General features: G+C 36.5%; 1 protein-coding gene across 1 annotated transcript in view; it reads left to right on the top strand.

Annotated features, from left to right (window-relative positions):
* LOC136885432 (rho GTPase-activating protein 44) overlaps positions 1 to 21,291 on the top strand; it is a 382,026-nt gene that overhangs the window by 337,084 nt on the left and 23,651 nt on the right. Inside the window, exon 16 of the mRNA XM_067157983.2 lies at positions 4,000 to 4,162. Coding sequence (XP_067014084.2) covers positions 4,000 to 4,148 — 149 coding nt within the window. The 3' untranslated portion in view covers positions 4,149 to 4,162. The remainder of the gene's footprint in view (positions 1 to 3,999; positions 4,163 to 21,291) is intronic.

Raw genomic sequence — 21,291 nt, 5'->3', positions numbered from 1 at the left:
AGTTAGGATAAAACATTATTACTAGTTTACTAGCAAGCATGAAACACTTTATTATTTTTCTGATCCCATAAATATTTATTGAATATAGTTTATATATTCTTAAGAGCAGTTGCCTTAAATATGGCGAAACAATCACATTATGTAAGTCGTGTCGGTAGATTTACTGGCACGTAAAAGAACTCGTGCGGGACTAAATCCCAGCACCTCAGCGTTTCCGAAAACAGTCAAAAGCCATTAGTGGGATGTAGAAACAGTATTATTATTATTATTATTAGAAATGGGGAGGGTAAAGCCCGGTGTCGACATAGCCTTCTGCTATCCGGGCTCTACTCAGGGCTTAGCGTTTCCATCCGACGGACGAATCACAATCAACAGCGTCAGTGCCCCCACTCCATATAAACATAGCAGAGAGGTTCAAGATTGAATCCAGGCTTTTGGCATGCAATCTCGCCATTATAAATTGTATACCACCTCTCCTACCGTGCCAGCCAACATTCTGATGGTAAAAATATTTTCAACCATCTGGATTCGAACCGTCTAATCACGGTTTGGGATGTTCCTTGACCTAACGCTTTAACGAGCACAGCCATCTGACACCACACAGACAAGGGACATATTACACCACTTATGTATGAATATTCTTATGCTTCACTTTACAGTATTCATGCCGCCAACAATATTTTATATAATATTATACGGAGACTGCAATTTAAGGTCTGTGGTCCCCGTTGTTAATGAGAAAAATGCCTGCTGCATAATATCTTAAAGCAACCAGAAACATTGCTTCTAGCGAAATGGCATTATTTCGTGGAGTTGACGTTTTAAATGAATCCTTCTTTGATACAAGACAATCCTTGCTGTTCTCTTATGAATTATAAATCCATAAAAAAATACCTTGCATCCGATTTTCCAAGATTGTAAACTTTTGTTGGAATACGGCCTCTTAACCTCACTTGCATATCAAAATTATTTCCTTTTTAAACAAAGATTTCAATAAATTCTTCCATTTTTCTAATGCTAATTCTAATTCTAATTTTAGTATGTTTTCTATTTAAGTACTGCAGTACTGGTAGTCAAAACTAACCCTTCTACTAGGAAAATCACAGATACATTAATAAAATATCATAAAGACTGAATATAAACAGCAGTTTAAACCTATAATATAGAAGGTTTAATTTTCAACCAAGTTTAAACTCAGTACTTAAACCAGATTAAAATAAACATAGTTTAAACCCATTTGGAGAAAACGGCCCTCACTCTTTCGTTCCACCAAGGTGTTTCCTTCTCCCTTGTTTTCATACTTGTCTTTCCACAAACTTCAGTTGCTTCCTTAACCAACGTGTCCCTTAGTCCGGTCCATTCTGCCTCTCCATTTTTCCTGTCATCTCTTGGTAACAGGGTTTTTATCTGGTTCTGATACTCAGTTCTCCTATCTGTTTCCTGGAGTTCCCATACTTTTATTTTTGGCATTTTCCTGTTCTGTACTTTTGGCACATAGAAGTTTCTCAGGTCCGCTACTAATAAACGGTGGTCACTGTCAAGGCTCCCGCTGGGTATTACTGTGTCATCTGTTACCTTTCTGCTCCTTTCTTCATCTGAGATGATATAATCAATTACAGTCTTTTGTAGTCCATCCCAACTGTATCGTGTTATCTTATGGCTCTGTCTCTTCTTAAACCAACTATTTTTCACCACCAACCCATTCCTGATACAGAAGTAAAGGAGATCTTCACCTTCTATCTTTTGTCCACCATATCCATAAGGTCCCATTATGTTCTCATATTCTGTTCTATCTGTCCCAATCTATGCATTCAGATCTCCTATAATGATTACTCTCCCTTTACTAATAACTTTTTCCAAATCATCAAAAAACCTGGTTCTTATCCTCTTGATAACATCCAATTTGAGGTTTTGAAGTTTCAACACCTCCATTAGCAGTAATGATTTTATAAAAGCTTACTGTTATCTCATGCCTTAGAGGAATGTAAAAATCAACCTCTTACTTTACAAGCAAATGTTTCTTGACACATAGAATCTCAACAAGAAATCAATTTAGGAAAATGTTGAGCTTGTATAACTTATTTCGTATGCATTGTAGATCGATATAAAAAATATGATGATGCTTGTTGTTTAAAGGGGACTAAGAACTAGGTCATCGGCCCTGTATTAAAAAAAGAGAATAACCTCCAAGTTTCCTAGTATTTAGATTTTGTGCAGTTCGTTCTACCTGTAATACATCTGTTGTATTGACTGTTTCAAAATGATCATCTAGTGTTTTATTTGGAGTTACATACACTGACTGACAGAGCAAATGCAACACCAAGAAAGAGTGGTTCGAAAGGGATGAAAGTTGGGGAATAAACAGAGATGGCACGGACGAATAATTGATGTTTATTTCAAACCGATATGCAGGTTACACAACGCGCACGGCATCGACTCAGTAGGATGTAGGACCACCGCGAGCGGCGATGCACGCAGAAACACGTCGAGGTACAGAGTCAATAAGAGTGCGGATGGTGTCCTGAGGGATGGTTCTCCATTCTCTGTCAACCATTTGCCACAGTTGGTCGTCCGTACGAGGCTGGGGCAGAGTTTGCAAACGGCGTCCAATGAGATCCCACACGTGTTCGATTGGTGAGAGATCCGGAGAGTACGCTGGCCACGGAAGCATCTGTACACCTCGTAGAGCCTGTTGGGAGATGCGAGCAGTGTGTGGGCGGGCATTATCCTGCTGAAACAGAGCATTGGGCAACCCCTGAAGGTACGGGAGTGCCACCGGCCGCGGCACATGCTGCACGTAGCGGTGGGCATTTAACGTGCCTTGAATACGCACTAGAGGTGACGTGGAATCATACGCAATAGCGCCCCAAACCATGATGCCGCATTGTCTAGCGGTAGGGCACTCCACAGTTACTGCCGGATTTGACCTTTCTCCACGCCGATGCCACACTCGTCTGCGGTGACTATCACTGACAGAACAGAAGCGTGACTCATCGGAGAACACGACGTTCCGCCATTCCCTCATCCAAGTCGCTCTAGCCCGGCACCATGCCAGGCGTGCACGTCTATGCTGTGGAGTCAATGGTAGTCTTCTGAGCGGACGCCGGGAGTGCAGGCCTCCTTCAACCAATCGACGGGAAATTGTTCTGGTCGATATTGGAACAGCCAGGGTGTCTTGCACATGCTGAAGAATGGCGGTTGACGTGGCGTGCGGGGCTGCCACCGCTTGGCGGCGGATGCGCCGATCCTCGCGTGCTGACGTCACTCGGGCTGCGCCTGGACCCCTCGCACGTGCCACATGTCCCTGCGCCAACCATCTTCGCCACAGGCGCTGCACCGTGGACACATCCCTATGGGTATCGGCTGCGATTTGACGAAGCGACCAACCTTCCCTTCTCAGCCCGATCACCATACCCCTCGTAAAGTCGTCTGTCTGCTGGAAATGCTTCCGTTGACGGCGGCCTGGCATTCTTAGCTATACACGTGTCCTGTGGCACACGACAACACGTTCTACAATGACTGTCGGCTGAGAAATCACGGTACGAAGTGGGCCATTCGCCAACGCCGTGTCCCATTTATCGTTCGCTATGTGCGCAGCACAGCGGCGCATTTCACATCATGAGCATACCTCAGTGACGTCAGTCTACCCTGCAATTGGCATAAAGTTCTGACCACTCCTTCTTGGTGTTGCATTTGCTCTGTCAGTCAGTGTATAAGGCAGTCGTAATCTATGACCAAAGCACCATCCTTGAAATTTTCTGTGATTAAAGTGAGAAAATGAAACCCACTTAAATCCTGAAAGATCCACACTAAATCTAGAATGATTTTTTTTTTTTTTTTTTCCTGATCAACCCAAATATACAAAACAGAACTTTGACCACACACTATATTTTTAAATGTATTATAAGTGTTTGCCTAATTTGTTACTGCTTTTTAACTGTCTGTGATGTAGAATTTTCAGCTTTGTGTAAAGTTCCATACATATTGTAATTCTTTCAGTAATTCTGAAGCATCCTCCAACTAGTAGTGGCAATCCTCCAGGTTCCCCAAGGGTTCTGAATCGTCCACCACGACCTCAACCACCTCCCCCACCACCACCAACAATAAAGTCAAGGTCAGATAGCACGGCTGAGAGCACGGATCTGTGACTGTTGTAGTATAGGTAAGTTCGTGGACTTGTATCTCTGAAATGATTTCTTCTTCATCATCATCATTATCTTTTTTTTTTTTTTTTAAGCATATGATGTTAAATATGATACATATTCTTAAATGAATGGAAAGTTATTCAAGTAGACTAAAATGATAACAGTCTGGCTGACTTATACAAAGTAGAGCGATGGCCTTACCGACACATAAGAGAACTCGTTTAGGACAATATTCCAGCACCTCAGCATCTCCAGAAAACATAAAAATAGATAGTGGGACATAAAACTAATGAATTATTATTAAAATGATAACATCAGAAAACAAATTTTAACATTTTGTTTGCAACACGGATAAAACATATCTCTACGTATGCATGAACTGTACTGAACGTGCAAATGGTAAGGGAAATATCAGAATCAAGAATCTTTATTTGGCATTGACCATATACAATGAAATAGGCTTCATCAACTAATGATAATTTAGTACTTAATATTTCTAAGGCTATGACGTAGCTCGCGACGACGCCAAGAATGTAAGATCACAACTTAAACATACACTAGGGAAGCTGACCCACACTAACGTTTTTGTAGTGAACGTGCCCCACAGGCATGATTTGAGTAGAGACTCGTGTGTGAACATTGAAGTGGACAAGGTCAATACAGATATTGTTAAAATTTGTAAACATTTTCGGAATATTCAGGTTATTGAATGCAGCAGTTTTGAGAGATACTGTTATACAAAACATGGCCTCCATCTAAACAATTCAGGTAAAGGAAAGATAGCAAATATTGTTCTAGATTTTATTAATCTTAAGATATGTACTGTAAAACAGGCAACTCCCTTGAGTTATAATTCTGACCAGGAAAACTAGTAGAAAGAGCCAGCTGTACTTCAAGCTGGCTCAGTCCACTAGAAAAAGAAACTCAGGATAGTAAGGAATTTCAAGTTACCCAATTGCAACAGTCAAGTTTTAGGGAGGAAGGGGGTCTGAGATTGCTCTTGGTAAACTGTCAAAGTGTAGTAAATAAACAATTAAAATTCAGTACATTGATGGAATCTTATGAGACTGATGTGGTGATAGGAGTGGAATCGTGGTTGAAAGAAGGGGTGGGTAATAGAGAAGTATTTCCAGAAGGGTACACAGTCTATCGTAGAGACCGAGGAGATAAAAAGGGAGGGGGGGTGTTTATTCTGGTGAAGGAAACTTACTGTTCACACAAATGGTTTACCGATGAAAGGGATGAAATATTAGGGATAAAATTAGTTTGTGATAATATGAAGGAGGTGGGAATTATAGGAACATACAGGCCTGGAAGAGAGGAAAGAGACATGGAAATCTTTGAAAAAATAATAGATTATACTCGTAAAAACAATAATAATGATATGGTAATAATTGGGGGAGATCTAAATTTGCCTGAAGTTGAATGGAAAGGAGCTGCAAGTGAAGCCCATGAACAGAAACTGGCAAATAAGTTAATTTGGGAGGGAGGATTTACACAAGTAGTACAAGAACCGACTCGTCTCAATAACTTACTAGATGTATTCTTGGTTAAACCATGGGAAATTGTTGATAAAACTGAGGTAATTGAAGGAATAGGAGACCATAAGGCTGTAATAATGGATGTAGGACTCGTACCAAAAAGGCTTAATAAGAGGGTTACACAAGACAAGAAATTGTACAGAAAAACTAAAGTTGATGAATTTGGGACTTACCTTAAATCACAATTCAGTTGTTGGATAAGTGAAGGGAGTAACGTGGATACACTTTGGGCTAAATTTAAAGGAATTATTTGGGAAGGAGAGAAGAGATTTGTACCTGTTAAGAAGGGCAAAATGACCTCAGACCCTGTTTATTATACAAGGGAAATAAGAAAATTAAAAAGAAAATGTAGAATAGTAAACAGGAAAATCAAAGAGGGTAGGGAGAGTAGAGAAACTAGAAAACAGCTAATGAGGGAACTGAATAGAGTGAAAAAGGAAGCAAAAGAGAATTATATGAATGGCATACTTCAAGAGGGTAATGACCACAAAGGGAAATGGAAAAAGCTGTATTCATATATCAGGAATCAAAAAGGAAAAGGAATCCAAATTCCTACAATGGTGGGAGAAGGGGGTGAACACTATTTAACAGATACTGAGAAAGCAAACCTATTTAGTAGGGAATTTAGAGATTCAGTAGATGATTGTCAAGAGTTGGAAACAGAAACAGAAGATAGAGAGGGAGAGAGACAGAGGGAAGCAAGAAGCTTCTCATTCACAAACGAAGATATTTTCAGAGAAATCCAACTGCTTCAGCGAGGAAAAGCAGCAGGAAGTGATCAAATTACTGGGGAGGTATTAAAGACAATGGGGTGGTACATAGTGCCTTATTTAAAATTTATCTTTGACTACGTCATAAATAATAGTGTAATACCAAAGGAATGGAAGGAATCTATAATAATACCAATTTATAAAGGAAAGGGTGATAAAAGGAAACCAGAGAACTACAGACCAATCAGCCTGACCAGTATAGTTTGTAAAATTCTGGAGAGTTTAATATCAAAGTACATCAGAGGGATATGTGATGATAAAAATTGGTTCATGAGGAGCCAGTATGGATTTAGAAAGAAATTTTCTTGTGAGGCACAACTGGTGGGATTTCAGCAGGACATATCAGATCAGTTGGATTCAGGAGGCCAGTTAGATTGCATAGCCATAGATCTTTCCAAAGCCTTTGATAGAGTGGAACATGGAATATTATTAAAGAAATTGGAGGGAATAGGATTGGACATAAGGGTTACACGTTGGATAAAAGCATTTCTAAATTCAAGGGTTCAGAAAGTCAAAGTAGGAAATAATGTATCGCAGGAAGAGAAAGTTTGGAAGGGAATTGCACAGGGTAGTATAATCGGTCCGTTACTTTTCATAATATACGCAAATGATTTAGGGAACAATATAACATCAAAAATAAGATTGTATGCAGATGACATAATTGTTTATAAGGAAATAAACAACATTGAGGATTGTTCAGAATTACAAAGGGACCTTGAAAGTATCCAACAATGGGTTGAAGAAAATAATATGAAGGTTAATGGAGGCAAATCAACTGTTACAACTTTTACAAACAGGAGCTTTAAAACTGAATTTGAATATACTTTGGATGAGGTAGTTATCCCAAAAGATGGCAAGTGTAAATACTTAGGTGTGAGATTTGAAAGTAATTTGCACTGGAAGGGTCATATTGATGACATTGTTGGGAAAGCATACAGATCATTACATGTCATAATGAGGCTACTTAAAGGATGCAACAAAGAATTAAAAGAAAAAAGTTACTTGAGTATGGTTCGTCCATTATTGGAATATGCAAACAGTGTTTGGGATCCTCACCAAGAATACCTAATAAAAGAAATAGATAGTGTGCAGAGGATAGCAGCAAGATTTGTAACAGGGGATTTCAGGAGAAAGAGTAGTGTATCAGAAATGTTAAAGGAACTTGGGTGGGAAACTTTAAGTAAGAGAAGGGAGAAAACGAGACGTATAGGATTATATAGAGCCTATACAGGAGAAGAAGCATGGGAAGATATCCGTGAGAGGCTTCAGTTGGAAAATAATTATATCGGCAGGACTGACCACAAATATAAAATTAGAAGGAATTTTAGCAGAAGCGATTGGGGTAAATTTTCATTCATTGGGAAGGGTGTGAAGGAGTGGAACAGTTTACCAGGGGTAGTGTTTGATCCTTTTCCAAAATCTGTACAGATATCCAAGAAGAGAATAAACAGCAACAGAGAAAATAAATGAAGTGTTAGAGGGCATTCGACCAGTGCAGGTTATTGTAAATAAAAAAATGTGTGTGAATAAATTAATTCCATCCCCTGGTCTAAGGAGTTTGGACAGCCAAAGTAGGGGACTGCCTGTAGGGGTGAAGTACAGTGGGGACTTCGAGGGCCCTGGGACCGCTACGGTAGCTGTGAAGGCCCTTCAGGAACTCTGAAAAGTGGTGGCAAAAGGGGCTCTGGTTAAGACGCAGCAGGTCGTTATGCTACTTAGGATCCAGAACGGGTAAAAAACAAAAACAAAAAATAGTAAATAAATAAATGCAATGTAAATATTAATGTTATACCAGTTGTATAGTATAATTTGAAGTAATTCCACATACTGTATATTAGATGACTATATTTGTAAGTAGTACAGGAGATATTATAAGTAGAATTTTGTAAACAATATAAATTTATTAAGGATGAGCTGTGTGTTTAATAGAAAACATTGTTAGCGTAAATTGTATAATATTGTATTATAGGAAAAATTTTCTTCTCTTGTTATTTTAATATTTAGTGCTTGACAATAATGTATTTTAGTGTACCATTTGCCACCGAGGTAGACACCTCATTTGCAAATAAAGAGATTTTGATTTGATTTGATTTGATTTGAAATGAACATAAACCTTTTATTAAAACTTAATACTAACATTATGCATTTCTAAGAATCCAGAGGTATTATAAAATGGATTTTCTATTAACCAATCATACATTTTTCTTTTAAAATTACTTAAACAAGTGAGTGGACTGTGCAGAATGTGGTAATTTATTAAATAATCTTAAACAACTGATTTTATGTGAGTGAGCAGTTTTTGACAGCCTGTGAATTGGGATGTCAATGTCTGCTTTGCCCCAAGTATCATGAAGGTGAATGTTTTCCCTAGTACTGAATTCATTTATGTTGTTTTTAACATATGTCAAAGATATATAAATATACAAATTTATAATTGTCAGTACGGTATTTTAAGAGAGGTCGACAACGGTCAATTGCACCAGCCCTACACATTGTTCGGACAACCTTTTTCTGTATTAGAAGAACATTATATACATAAGAAGAATGCCCCCATAATAACAGTCCATAAGTAATGTGTGACTGGAAGAGACCAAAATATGCCATCCTTAGGTAGTCACTGCTAACTAAATCTCTCAATTTCCATATCAAATAGGCTGCTCATGATAGTTTTACAAACATGATCAATGTGTGTTTCCCAGTTCTATTTGGCATCTATATGGAATCCCAAAAATTTGACTGACTAACTTTCAATATCTTTGGATAATCCTAGTGTGAGAAATTGAGTTTTATCCTGATTGCACAACAGCCTATTGAATGAAAACTAATGCATTGCAGTTGCAAGAGCTTCCTGTGACATCTGATTCAAACCTGAGATGCTCTGACCTGAGATGCTCTGGTATTTTGTAATTAACGTTGTATCGTCCGTATACGATATAAGAGCATGGCATTTGACATTTTGGGTAAAACATTGACTGTATAGACAAGAAATGTGTTTTTCCACCAATCAATACTTAACTTATTGTAAACAGATTACACTAGTACCGGTTTCAGCCCTTAACGGCCATCATCAGCTAGTACATGATTAGTTTCCACCCATTAGACAAAATCACAAGTGATCACAAGGGCCGAAACCAGTACTAGTGTAATCTATTTACAATAAATTAAGTATTGATTGGTGGAAAAACACATTTCTTGTCTATACATTGAATCTATCAATACGGAAAATGAAATGTCGAGATAGAGAAGGAGACTAAGGCCAAAGAAGTAATAAAATTTACATATGATAACAATGACATTTACAATAAGATACAAAAGTTGAAAACTATAAAAGCAGCTGGAATTGATCAGATTTCTGGGGATATACTAAACACAATGAGTTGGGATATAGTACCATATCGGAAGTATTTATTTGATTATTGTTTGCTTGAAGGAGCTATACCAAATGAATGGAGAGTTGCTATGGTAGCCCCTGTGTATAAAGGAAAGGGTGATAGACATAAAGCTGAAAATTACAGGCCAGTAAGTTTGACATGCATTGTATGTAAGCTTTGGGAAGGCATTCTTTCTGATTATATTAGACATGTTTGGAAATTAATAACTGGTTCGATAGAAGGCAATTCGGTTTTAGGAAAGGTTATTCCACTGAAGCTGAACTTGTAGGATTCCAGCAAGATATAGCAGATATCTTGGATTCTGGAGGTAAAATGGACTGTTTCGCGATTGACCTGTCTAAAGCATTTGATAGGGTGGATCATGGAAGACTACTGGCAAAAATGAGTGCAATTGGACTAGACAAAAGAGTGACTGAATGGGTTGCTATATTTCTAGAAAATAGATCTCAGAGAATTAGAGTAGGTGAAGCTTTATCTGATCCTGTAATAATTAAGAGGGGAATTCCTCAAGGCAGTATTATCGGACCTTTATGTTTTCTTATATATATAAATGATATGAGTAAAGGAGTGGAATCGGAGGTAAGGCTTTTTGCGGATGATGTTATTCTCTATAGAGTGATAAATAAGTTACAAGATTGTGAGCAACTGCAACGTGACCTCGAAAATGTTGTGAGATGGACAGCAGGCAATGGTATGTTGATAAACGGGGTTAAAAGTCAGGTTGTGAGTTTCACAAATAGGAAAAGTCCTCTCAGTTTGAATTACTGCGTTGATGGGGTGAAAGTTCCTTTTGGGGATCATTGTAAGTATCTAGGTGTTAATATAAGGAAAGATCTTCATTGGGGTAATCACATAAATGGGATTGTAAATAAAGGGTACAGGTCTCTGCACATGGTTATGAGGGATTTTAGGGGTTGTAGTAAGGATGTAAAGGAGAGTGAATATAAGTCTCTGGTAAGACCCCAACTAGAGTATGGTTCCAGTGTATCGGGCCCTCACCAGGATTACCTGATTCAAAAACTGGAAAAAATCCAAAGAAAAGCAGCTCGATTTGTTCTGGGTGATTTCCGACAAAAGAGTAGCGTTACAAAAATGTTGCAATGTTTGGGTTAGGAAGAATTGAGAGAAAGAAGAAGAGCTGCTCGACTAAGTGGTATGTTACAAGTCATTAACCTCATTTTTTGGTCCGTATTGACGACAGTGAATGCATACAATTTCCAGAATATTCGTTAAACGTCAACCTAGTCAATACTTACAATACCACATTTTGTGGTTAGATAATTATAAAAAATAGACAGAACGTGAACATGATTCACCCTTTCTAATGGGCATCATCAGCACAATGGATAACCTTAAAACAAATGATTACAATTAAGACTGTTTACAACTATTAGTCATATAAAATTGGAATGAGATGTTGTGATATTAAAAGTTATTTTCGATATCATGATAAAAAAAGTTTGATGTCAATATTACAAAAACAAGTTAAAACAATTGTAGTACAATTTACAATATTGTCTTTAAAAAAAAAAATTATTTGTTAATATTCGTGAGAAGTTTGTCAGTCGGCATTCGTCTGGAATTGAAATGGATCCTTTTCTTTTAACTTTAGGTGAAAGTCAATATTATAATCGTATTCACCAGCAAGTAGAATTTGCAGAATAGAATATATAAAAAACATATGTCATATGGTAGAAAATTAGGTCAGGAATGATCATTTGGTGTTTCTTCTTGAGTTAAATTGGTTTAAATCCATTCAGGTAAGAGTACGTTAAAATAGAATATACGTTGAAAATTTTATCCGATGTACTGGTTGAAATATCTATCACTTTGACAGTAGTCTTCCATTTGTTGTATAAATATCTGTGGTTAGAATGTTGATAAACTGCAAAGAAATATAAAAACGCATTTAATGTGTATGTATATAGTGGATGTGGTTGTATAGTGTTATGGGTTACATAAAAATGTATACTTACTCGAATGCCGTAAAGTGCCTATCTAGTTCTGTTATTAGCGTTAGCCTGACTGGCGTTCCTGCTGCGTGTGTTGTATGGGTGTGGCGGAGGGAGGGGAACGGGTTGAGGGAGGGAAGAAATGGGCGGAGTAATACATACTGGTATCGGTACGGGAGGGGGGTTGTTCGGAGGGGGAATTGTAGGTTTAGTATTCGAGGGGGTAGATGGAGTTTTTGAATTGGCAACTTTTAATATATGCGGAATTTTCTTTTGATTTGGGATAACTGTTTTCATTAAACTAGGTATTAATGTGTATAAAGAACTCTTAATCTCCATGTCGTCATTAAGGTTATGATCTTTATTAAATGTTTTGTCCAGATAAATATAAATATTTTCCAATTCATTTAGTAATTTTCCTTTGTTAGTATTCCTTATTATTGTCAGATCTTTTTCTATTGAGGTAAAATGGTGGCCTGATTCCTCCATGTGTGTACTCATAGCGGAATATTTGTTATGTTTGTCTGCATTGAAATGTTCCATATATCTTGTAATAAAGCTTCGCTCAGTCTGGCCAACGTATGAATAACCACACTGCGAACATGTCAACCTGTATACTCCTGAACTTAAATATTTGCTGTTACTATTATTATTTATTTTATTATAATTAAAAAATATGTTCTGTGTAGTATTGGTTGTTCTTTAAGCTACGTTTATATTATACTTGTTGAAGTTATTAGTAATTTGGTGGATTGTTGGGCTATTATATGTGAAAACGGCATGCTTATTTCTGTTAGGCTTATCTGGTTTGAGGTTAGTGGATAGCTTGTTTTTTATTTTATATATCAGACGGTTTATCATTTCAATTTTGTATCCATTGGTTACTGCAAGATTTCTTATGTAATTTAATTCAGTTTTCATATTTTTGGGAGATAAGGGGATTCTTAAGGCTTGATATATTAGGCTGTAAAAAGATGCCTGTTTTTGTGTTGCAGGATGTAGTGAGGAATTATTTATTGTAATTGACGAGTGTGTAGGCTTTCTGTAAATTTGATATTCAAAGGAGTTATTAGATCGTGTAACTTTTATATCCAAAAAATTTAAAGAGCCTCCTTCTTCATCTTCTTTTGTAAAATTTACGTTGGGGTTGATCTTGTTTAATTCATTTAATATTTCATTATTGGTGACATTCTTGTCAATTATGACAAATGTGTCATCTACAAACCTTAACCATAAACTGATTCCTTTTATGTTGGTTTTAATTTGTGTGTGCTCTATCGTATCCATATAGATATCAGCCAGGATATCCGAAATAGTGTCTCCCATCGCCAAGCCATTCTGTTTGTAAATTCTACCATTAAACATGAAATAATTATTATCTAATGTAAATTTTAATATAGTCATAAATTCTTCGATTTCCATTTTACTGAGGTTACTGTATTGACTGATATTGTTGTATATAATATTAGTGGTGTCTTTAATGGGAATATTTGAAAACATGTTAACCACGTCGAAAGAGCACATTATATGATGAGATTGTAAGTTGAAATCGTTAAGGATTTCGCAAAAATCAATTGAATTCTTTAATGGATGTTTGTTATTAAACGTATAGTGTCTTTTGAGGAAACTATGGATATATTTAGAAATTTTGTAGGTTGGGCTGTTACGACAGTTGATGATGGGACGTATTGGGATATCTTTCTTATGTATTTTGGGGAGGGCTCTAGCTTTAGGGAGGCTGGGATTCATGGTTATGAGATTTTGTTGTTCCTGGTCATTAAAAAGAAATGTTGATTTTTTTAATAATGATTTTAAGTTCCGTTGTATTCTAATTATCGGGTCTTTGTTTACTATTGTATAGTTGTTATCATTAAGAAAATATTCTGTTTTTTGGATATATGCATGTCTATCTAATAGAACTATTGAGCCTCCTTTATCAGCCTTGGTTACGATAATGTTGTTACTATCTGTTTTTTTGTCTTCATGTTCTGTATTAATTTATATTGTTCAGGGTCAAAATTGGTGTTCAGGTTTTCTGCTAACCTTGGGAGCTTTTGCTTTATATCAGTTCTTAAATCGTTTTGTACATTTGTACATTTCAATGCAGACAAACATAACAAATATTCCACTATGAGTACACACATGAAGGAATCGGGCCACCATTTTACCTCAATAGAAAAAGATCTGACAATAATAAGGAATACTAACAAAGGAAAATTACTAAATGAATTGGAAAATATTTATATTTATCTGGACAAAACGTTTAATAAAGATCACAACCTTAATGACGACACGGAGATTAAGAGTTCTTTATACACATTAATGCCATTAATACCAGTACGTATTACTCCGCCCATTTCTTCCCTCCCTCAATCCGTTCCCCTCCCTCCGCCACACCCATACAACACATGCAGCAGGAACGCCAGTCAGGCTAACGCTAATAACAGAACAAGATAGGCACTTTACGGCATTCGAGTAAGTATACATTTTTACGTAACCCATAACACTATACAACCACATCCATTATATACATACACATTAAATGCGTTTTTATATTTCTTTGCAGTTTATCAACATTCTAACCACAGAGATTTACACAACAAATGGAAGACTACTGTCAAAGTGATAGATATTTCAACCAGTACATCGGATAAAATTTTCAACGTATATTCTATTTTAACGTACTCTTACTTGAATGGATTTTAACCAATTTAACTCAAGAAGAAACACCAAATGATCATTCCTGACCTAATTTTCTACCATATGACATATGTTTTTTATATATTCTATTCTGCAAATTCTACTTGCTGGTGAACAAGATTATAATATTGACTTTCACCTAAAGTTAAAAGAAAAGGATCCATTTCAATTCCAGACGAATGCCGATTGACAAACTTCTCACGAATATTAACAATTTTTTTTTTTAAGACAATATTGTAAATTGTACTACAATTGTTTTAACTTGTTTTTTTAATATTGACATCAAACTTTTTAAATCATGATATCGAAAATAACTTTTAATATCACAACATCTCATTCCAATTTTATATGACTAATAGTTGTAAACAGTCTTAATTGTAATCATTTGTTTTAAGGTTATCCATTGTGCTGATGATGCCCATTAGAAAGGGCGAAACATGTTCACAATCTGTCTATTTTTTATAATTATCTAACCACAAAATGTGGTATTGTAAGTATTGACTAGGTTGACATTAAACGAATATTCTGGAAATTGTATGCATTAAGTGGTATGTTCTGAGCTGTCAGCGGAGAGATGGCGGGGAATGACATTAGAAGACGAATAAGTTTGAATGGCGTTTATAAAAGTAGAAAAGATCACAATATGAAGATAAAGTTGGAATTTAAGTTGACAAACTGGGGCAAATATTCATTTATAGGAAGGGGAGTTAGGGATTGGAATAACTAACCAAGGGAGATGTTCAATAAATTTCCAATTTCTTTGAAATCCTTTAGGAAAAGGGTAGGAAAGCAACAGATAGGAAATCTGCCACCTGGGCGACTGCCCTAAATGCAGATCAGTATTGATTGATTGAATTTATAAATAATAAAACATTGACTGTCGGAATGAATAAAAATGGACCGAGGACAGAGCCCTGTGGCACACTAGTTGTAACTTTCTTCAAAGTGGAATACCTATTTTTAATTTTGAGACAAATTGATATCTGTTATTTAAGTATGATATAATTAATGTTTAGTGAGGGATACTCGACACCATACATCTCAAACTTTGCAAGTAAAATTTCATGATTAATACAATCAAAAGCTGTTAATATCTGATTAACAGTTTCAAGAACAGCAGTAGTAGTACATTTACCTTACAAATCATCACGCTCATTCTTGGTCCATATTGAAAACAACGATCTCACTTAGTTTACAAAAGGAGTACATTTATTGTTCAACCTGTTCAATACAATCAGTACCACTTTATGTGGTTAATTAGACATAGAAAATCTGAACATTATGGGCACATGTTTCGCCCTTCTTATTGGATCATCAGCCATATTAATTTGTCTTAAAACAAACATTGTTAAAAGGACAATGACATTTATAATTTGTAAAAAATGAACTGTGAGATCTTATGATATTAACTTTACAAAATATTGGTTATAAAGTATGATATTGGGACATACAACACCTGCTAAAATTATTGTAAACTAATTCAAAATAATGTCTAAAAGAGAATTTGTGTCGATATAAAGTTCTAAAAACGGCACATGTCTGGTACTGAAGTGGATCCTCTTTGTTATAAAAGTCTGCATATATTCGCTGCAGCAGTTGCCAACATAAACTTGAGGGTGAATATTTTTTATATTTTGCGTTCCAACATTAAAAGAATGGTTAAGAGAAAAGGCGAATGTTATGATGTTATCCTCAGTAAGTAGATTAGTCTAAAATATTATTTGACATAACCATTGCAAACAGACGTTAGTATGCTGGTTGAAGCTGTTATGAGACTAATTTATTTCAAGTATTTGAATTTTATGTTCGATGGCTGATGGCTGATGATGCCCAATAAGAAGGGCAAAACATGTCCTTATAATGTTCAGATTTTCTATGTCTAATTAACCACATAACGTGGTACTGATTGTATTGAATAGGTTGAACAATAAATGTACTCCTTTTGTAAACTAAGTGAGATTACATTTACCTTGTCAAAACGCAAACTGACAGTTGAATAGGAGATCGTAAGTTTCAAAATAGTTACTAAGTTGATTGTACAAAAGTGATTCAAATATTTTAGAAATTATTGGAACAATTGAGACCGCACGATAGTTCTGAAAAATTCTTTGTACCCACTTTTAAATACTAGAATAACTTTAGAAATTTTAAGTAGATCAGGAAAAATTCCAAACTCTAAACACTTATTAAAAATAAAAGCTAGAGTTTCAGAAATCAAATGTATTATTCTTTTGATGATGTAATTAGATAACAAATAACAATCCATACGCTTCGAGTTTGATAATTTTAAGCTACAGTAACTTTAATTACTTCATTAGATGTGATTTCAACCCTATGGAAAGTGTTTCGGCAGGGGGGTTGATTGTGAAGGAAGTCACTCACAGTTTCTTAGTAGTCCAATAGATACATTTTCAGTGAAAGTCTAATGTTATTTATTCTGTAATGCATTGTTGTTTACCTCAACTAAAACTTCTTCTGTCGGCTGACCTTGTATGCCAGTTCAAAATTTCTCCTGTGACAGGCTAACAGTGGTCAGCAAGTATATTTACTCTCCCCTTTCACTGGTAATACTTTTCCAGAAGTCGAGATTTATTAGTGAAATCTTTCATCATATTCTTCGTTCATTGTCCACAAAATTTCAATGTGGGAGGAAGGACATATTGCAGTCCATTTTGTAGTAGAATGACTGGAAAATCCTCTCATGGTCATCGTAGTTTTCTGTTCATTAGTTTCTCAAGATAAAGTATGCAATTTATTCGAAAAATTTCCCTTCCTTCTGCTTTCATACATACAGCATAACGAATAGAATAACAATTATTGTGACACCTCCATCTCACTCATATGTTAAAGTCGAAGGCTTAGACGTTTTCTGCCACGTGGAACGCTGCAGCCACTGCCAGTCGAAACTTGGCACGTTATTCATGGTACTTAATATGGCAGCCGACTTGTAATTACATTAGAACCTCGATTATACATTCCTGGAAACTACGTTTTCCTGTATTATTCATAATTACCCCGATTCTCCATTTTTGGAGGTATCATGGAAGAAATGTACAACACGGGAACGAATGAACCATCAACAATTTGGCTAAACATCACAGAAATAAAATATGTATACTTATAATCTTACAAACGCCCCCTAAACCAAACCAAACTACAGCCCTAATGGGCCTTCCGCCTACCAAGCGACCACTGCTCGGTCCGAAGGCCTGTAGATTACAAGGTGACGCATGGTCAGTGTGACGAATCCTTCTGCACTTCATAGTTACTGCAGCCAAACTCAGCACATATCTTTCCACTCATATTGATAGGAGATGTAAAGGAATGACACACGCTACTATTTACTTATGTCAACTTATTGCAAACGCATAAATAACGCCAAAAACTTCACAAACAAATACAGACTCGGTAACTCCAGGTCACTCCACTAGACAGAGCTCTAATCGCTGTTCCTCGATATCTCACAGACTGTCGCATATTGTCTCTACTGTATTTGCGTAAAGTTCATATTTCTGAAATCTCCTCAGATCAATTCACAGAGAAAACAACAATGCTTAGTATAGCTTTGTTGTGGCCAAGTTCAAGAGTAATATACATTTTAAACTGTTTATTGTGTTGTCGCTTTTAGCAACGTATTGGATATAATGACAAAATTTAATGGTCCCATCTAAATCCTTTATCTCCTTCTGTTTGATTTTGGCCACTACGGACCCACGGAGTAACAACTACGGTATCCTGGATCATCTTTTCCCTCCTCCGGCTTTGATCTTCTGCCAATATAGCTTCATTCATTGGCTTATCTGCTTCCCTCTTTCTTCTCAAGAAATCACTTTTGAAGGTTTTTTTTTTTCTCCTTCTCGAAAGCCTCTGAAGTCTGAAACTAATTGTTGAAAGTGGTTCCTGTTTTGTGTGTCTTCATGACTAATGCCCATTCTCTCCATATCAGCATGTATCTCCATAAACCACCTGGGAACAATTTTTTTTTTTCCCTTCGAAATGTGTAACGAGTTTTTGAGTCAGCCTTTCTTGATTCATACATAGGAGATGTCCATAAAATTGTATTTGTCTCCCCAACTTGGCAGGTTCGATCCTGGCTCAGTCCGGTGGTATTTGAAGGTGCTCAAATACGACAGCCTCATGTCGGTAGATTTACTGGCACGTAAAAAGAACTTCTGCGGGACTAAATTCCGGCATCTCGGCGTCTCCGAAGACCGTAAAAGTAGTTAGTGGGACGTAAAGCAAATAACATTAATTATTAATGTATTTGTCTCTTCTTCATCGACTCTATAATTCCCTCAGTCTCTCTGTATAATTCTTTTTTAATCTTTATTATCCACCAACATGTATAGGTCCCAGAATCTTCCTTTCTTTCTTCTCCAGTAGTTCCAGCAATCCTCTGCTTGTTAAATCCAATGTCCCAGCAGCATATAGTCCTTCTGGTTTGATCACGGTGTTATAGTGCCTTAGTTTTATTCTCAGACTTAATATTTCTTGTTATTTCTTGTTCTACACATCTTTCATCAACTGGTACACTAATTCCATCTTCCTGATTCTAGCCTTGATGGCCTCCTGTTGTAAGCCATTAGACTGGATCATCCTGGATCATCACACCAAGATATTTGAAGCTCTTGACTTTATATAATATATTTTTTAAACTCATAGTACGTCATTGCTTATTACAACGTATCATATAAAATGGCGTATTTTTATCACATTTTTGGAGAACTGTATTGACTATATCATCCAATGATAAATGTTGTTTATTATGCATTTGGGAACTGTTGACAACAATGTTGATCTTATTTTCAAACTATTGTTCTCAGTAGATTGTAGATCTCAAATCAGTCTGGGTGTTAAATAGTGAAGGGAAGCATCGCTGTGATGATGTTGCAAAAGATAGGGAAAGTGTTCAATAGTGAAGAAAAGTCACACATATTATGGCGATTACAAAACGGGGAAACAAACGTCAGCAGCGTGAAGGAATTGGGTGTATCACACTAACGATTTCTACAGTAAGGACAGAGAGACCATCTCATTTATTATCCAAGACTGAGTGTGACATTATTGATCAGTTTACATAGTTGCTACTTCTTTCCTCACCTATTATTTCATATTTTGCTATCATATTATATTAAAAGAAAAATTCCCCTCAGTCCCACTCTGCAAATACGTGTGCTTTTTGAAGTTTTAATTTTTAGCAACAAAAGAAAAGACTGGTTCCTGTGACTATCACCTATGGTGCCATTAATTGGTGGCCCTTTTGGAGTTATTATTGCCGGTTGTGGCTGTACTTTCAAATTTTCCATTTGTAGTTATTATAATGAACTTAGATCATGAAAATTTCATATTATGTACTACCCTTTCACATGCCACAGCGTTGCCAATAGGGATCGACTGTAACTGACTGGTGTTATGGAGTAACACAATGTTCAGGCTTAATTTAGTTGCGTTTATGAAGAGTCTCCACACCTCAGAGGTTTGCTTTATGTGTAGAGCCTCCAGTAAGGAACACACATCATTACAAAATACGAAATTACCTTCTATGAAGAAATATTTCTCTAATGGATTCTGACATTCACAAGAAACAAACTTTCTCATTTTCAGCTATAAATGTATAGTGTAGTGAGTTAGATATTCATCCTTTATGCTGAAGTTTGAATCCTAGTGCTGCTGTTTGGCATTTGAAAGTGCTTAGATGCAAGAGAACTGGACTTGTGAATTTACAGACATGTTAAAGAATCCCTTTTCAGGACAAATTTGCAGCACTCCTTGCTATCATATTTATAAATAATGATAATAATGTTATTGGTTTTTACATTCCACTAACTACTTTCACAATTATTGGAAATACTGAGGTGCCAACATTTTTTCCTGCAGGAGTTTTTGTACATGCCAGTAAATCTACTGACATGAGGCTGATATATTTGAGTACCTTCAAAGACCACCAGACTGAGCCAGAATCAAACTTGCTGACTGGGGCTCAGAAAGCCAACTTCTTAACCGTCTGAACCACTCAATCCAGTTTATATTTATAAATATCTTGGGACTTTTTTCATCTGGTAGTTTAATGCAACAGTCGAGGAACTAACACAGTCAGAAAAGTAAGGTATGATACAGTCTAAAAACCAGCCCTTTAGGGCCTTTGCCTGCAAAGATGACTGCTTTCCTGCCAAATGGCCTGTAGATACTGAAGTTCCACGTGGTCAGTGCAATGACATCCTCAGCCACATTGCGTAGCTTTCTGCTGCCTTTCACATCAGACAGCTCTTCATTGATCTCACAAGGCTGAGTGGACCCCATCCCAGCCCTCAGTCCAAACTTAAAATCTCTGGACTGGCTGGGAATCAAACTGAGGTCTCCAGGTAAGAGGCAGATAAATTATCTCAACACCACAGGGTGGCCCAGTAAATCAAGACAAGGAAACTATAGTGAGGAAGAGCAACTTAACTAAAGGAGGAAATGAAAGGCACATATGTTTGAAATTAGAACAGCATAAAAAAGTATTAACAAATAGGGAGCATCATTGAACCGCAACTAGAAAGAACAATATGGATTCATGGGTACCAGGACAACCATAGATCTCAACTTTGCTGTTAGGATGATTATGGAGAAATAATGGGAGAAAGGAAGAGATATCATCTTTGTTTTCTTGGATATACCAGGTGTATGCATACATTTTTGCCGGTTTTTGTGGTAAACAAAACACTTAATTTTCAAGGGAAATTCATTTTTTGTTCATGCAAAATGTTGGCCATCGGCTTCTACACACTTCACCTATCTTTCAGGTGAGT

This window comes from Anabrus simplex, chromosome 1 (genome assembly GCF_040414725.1).
Source record: "Anabrus simplex isolate iqAnaSimp1 chromosome 1, ASM4041472v1, whole genome shotgun sequence".
Lineage (NCBI taxonomy): Eukaryota > Metazoa > Arthropoda > Insecta > Orthoptera > Tettigoniidae > Anabrus > Anabrus simplex.
Note: the sequence above shows the minus strand (reverse complement) of the source record. Positions and strands in the feature narration are given on the sequence as shown.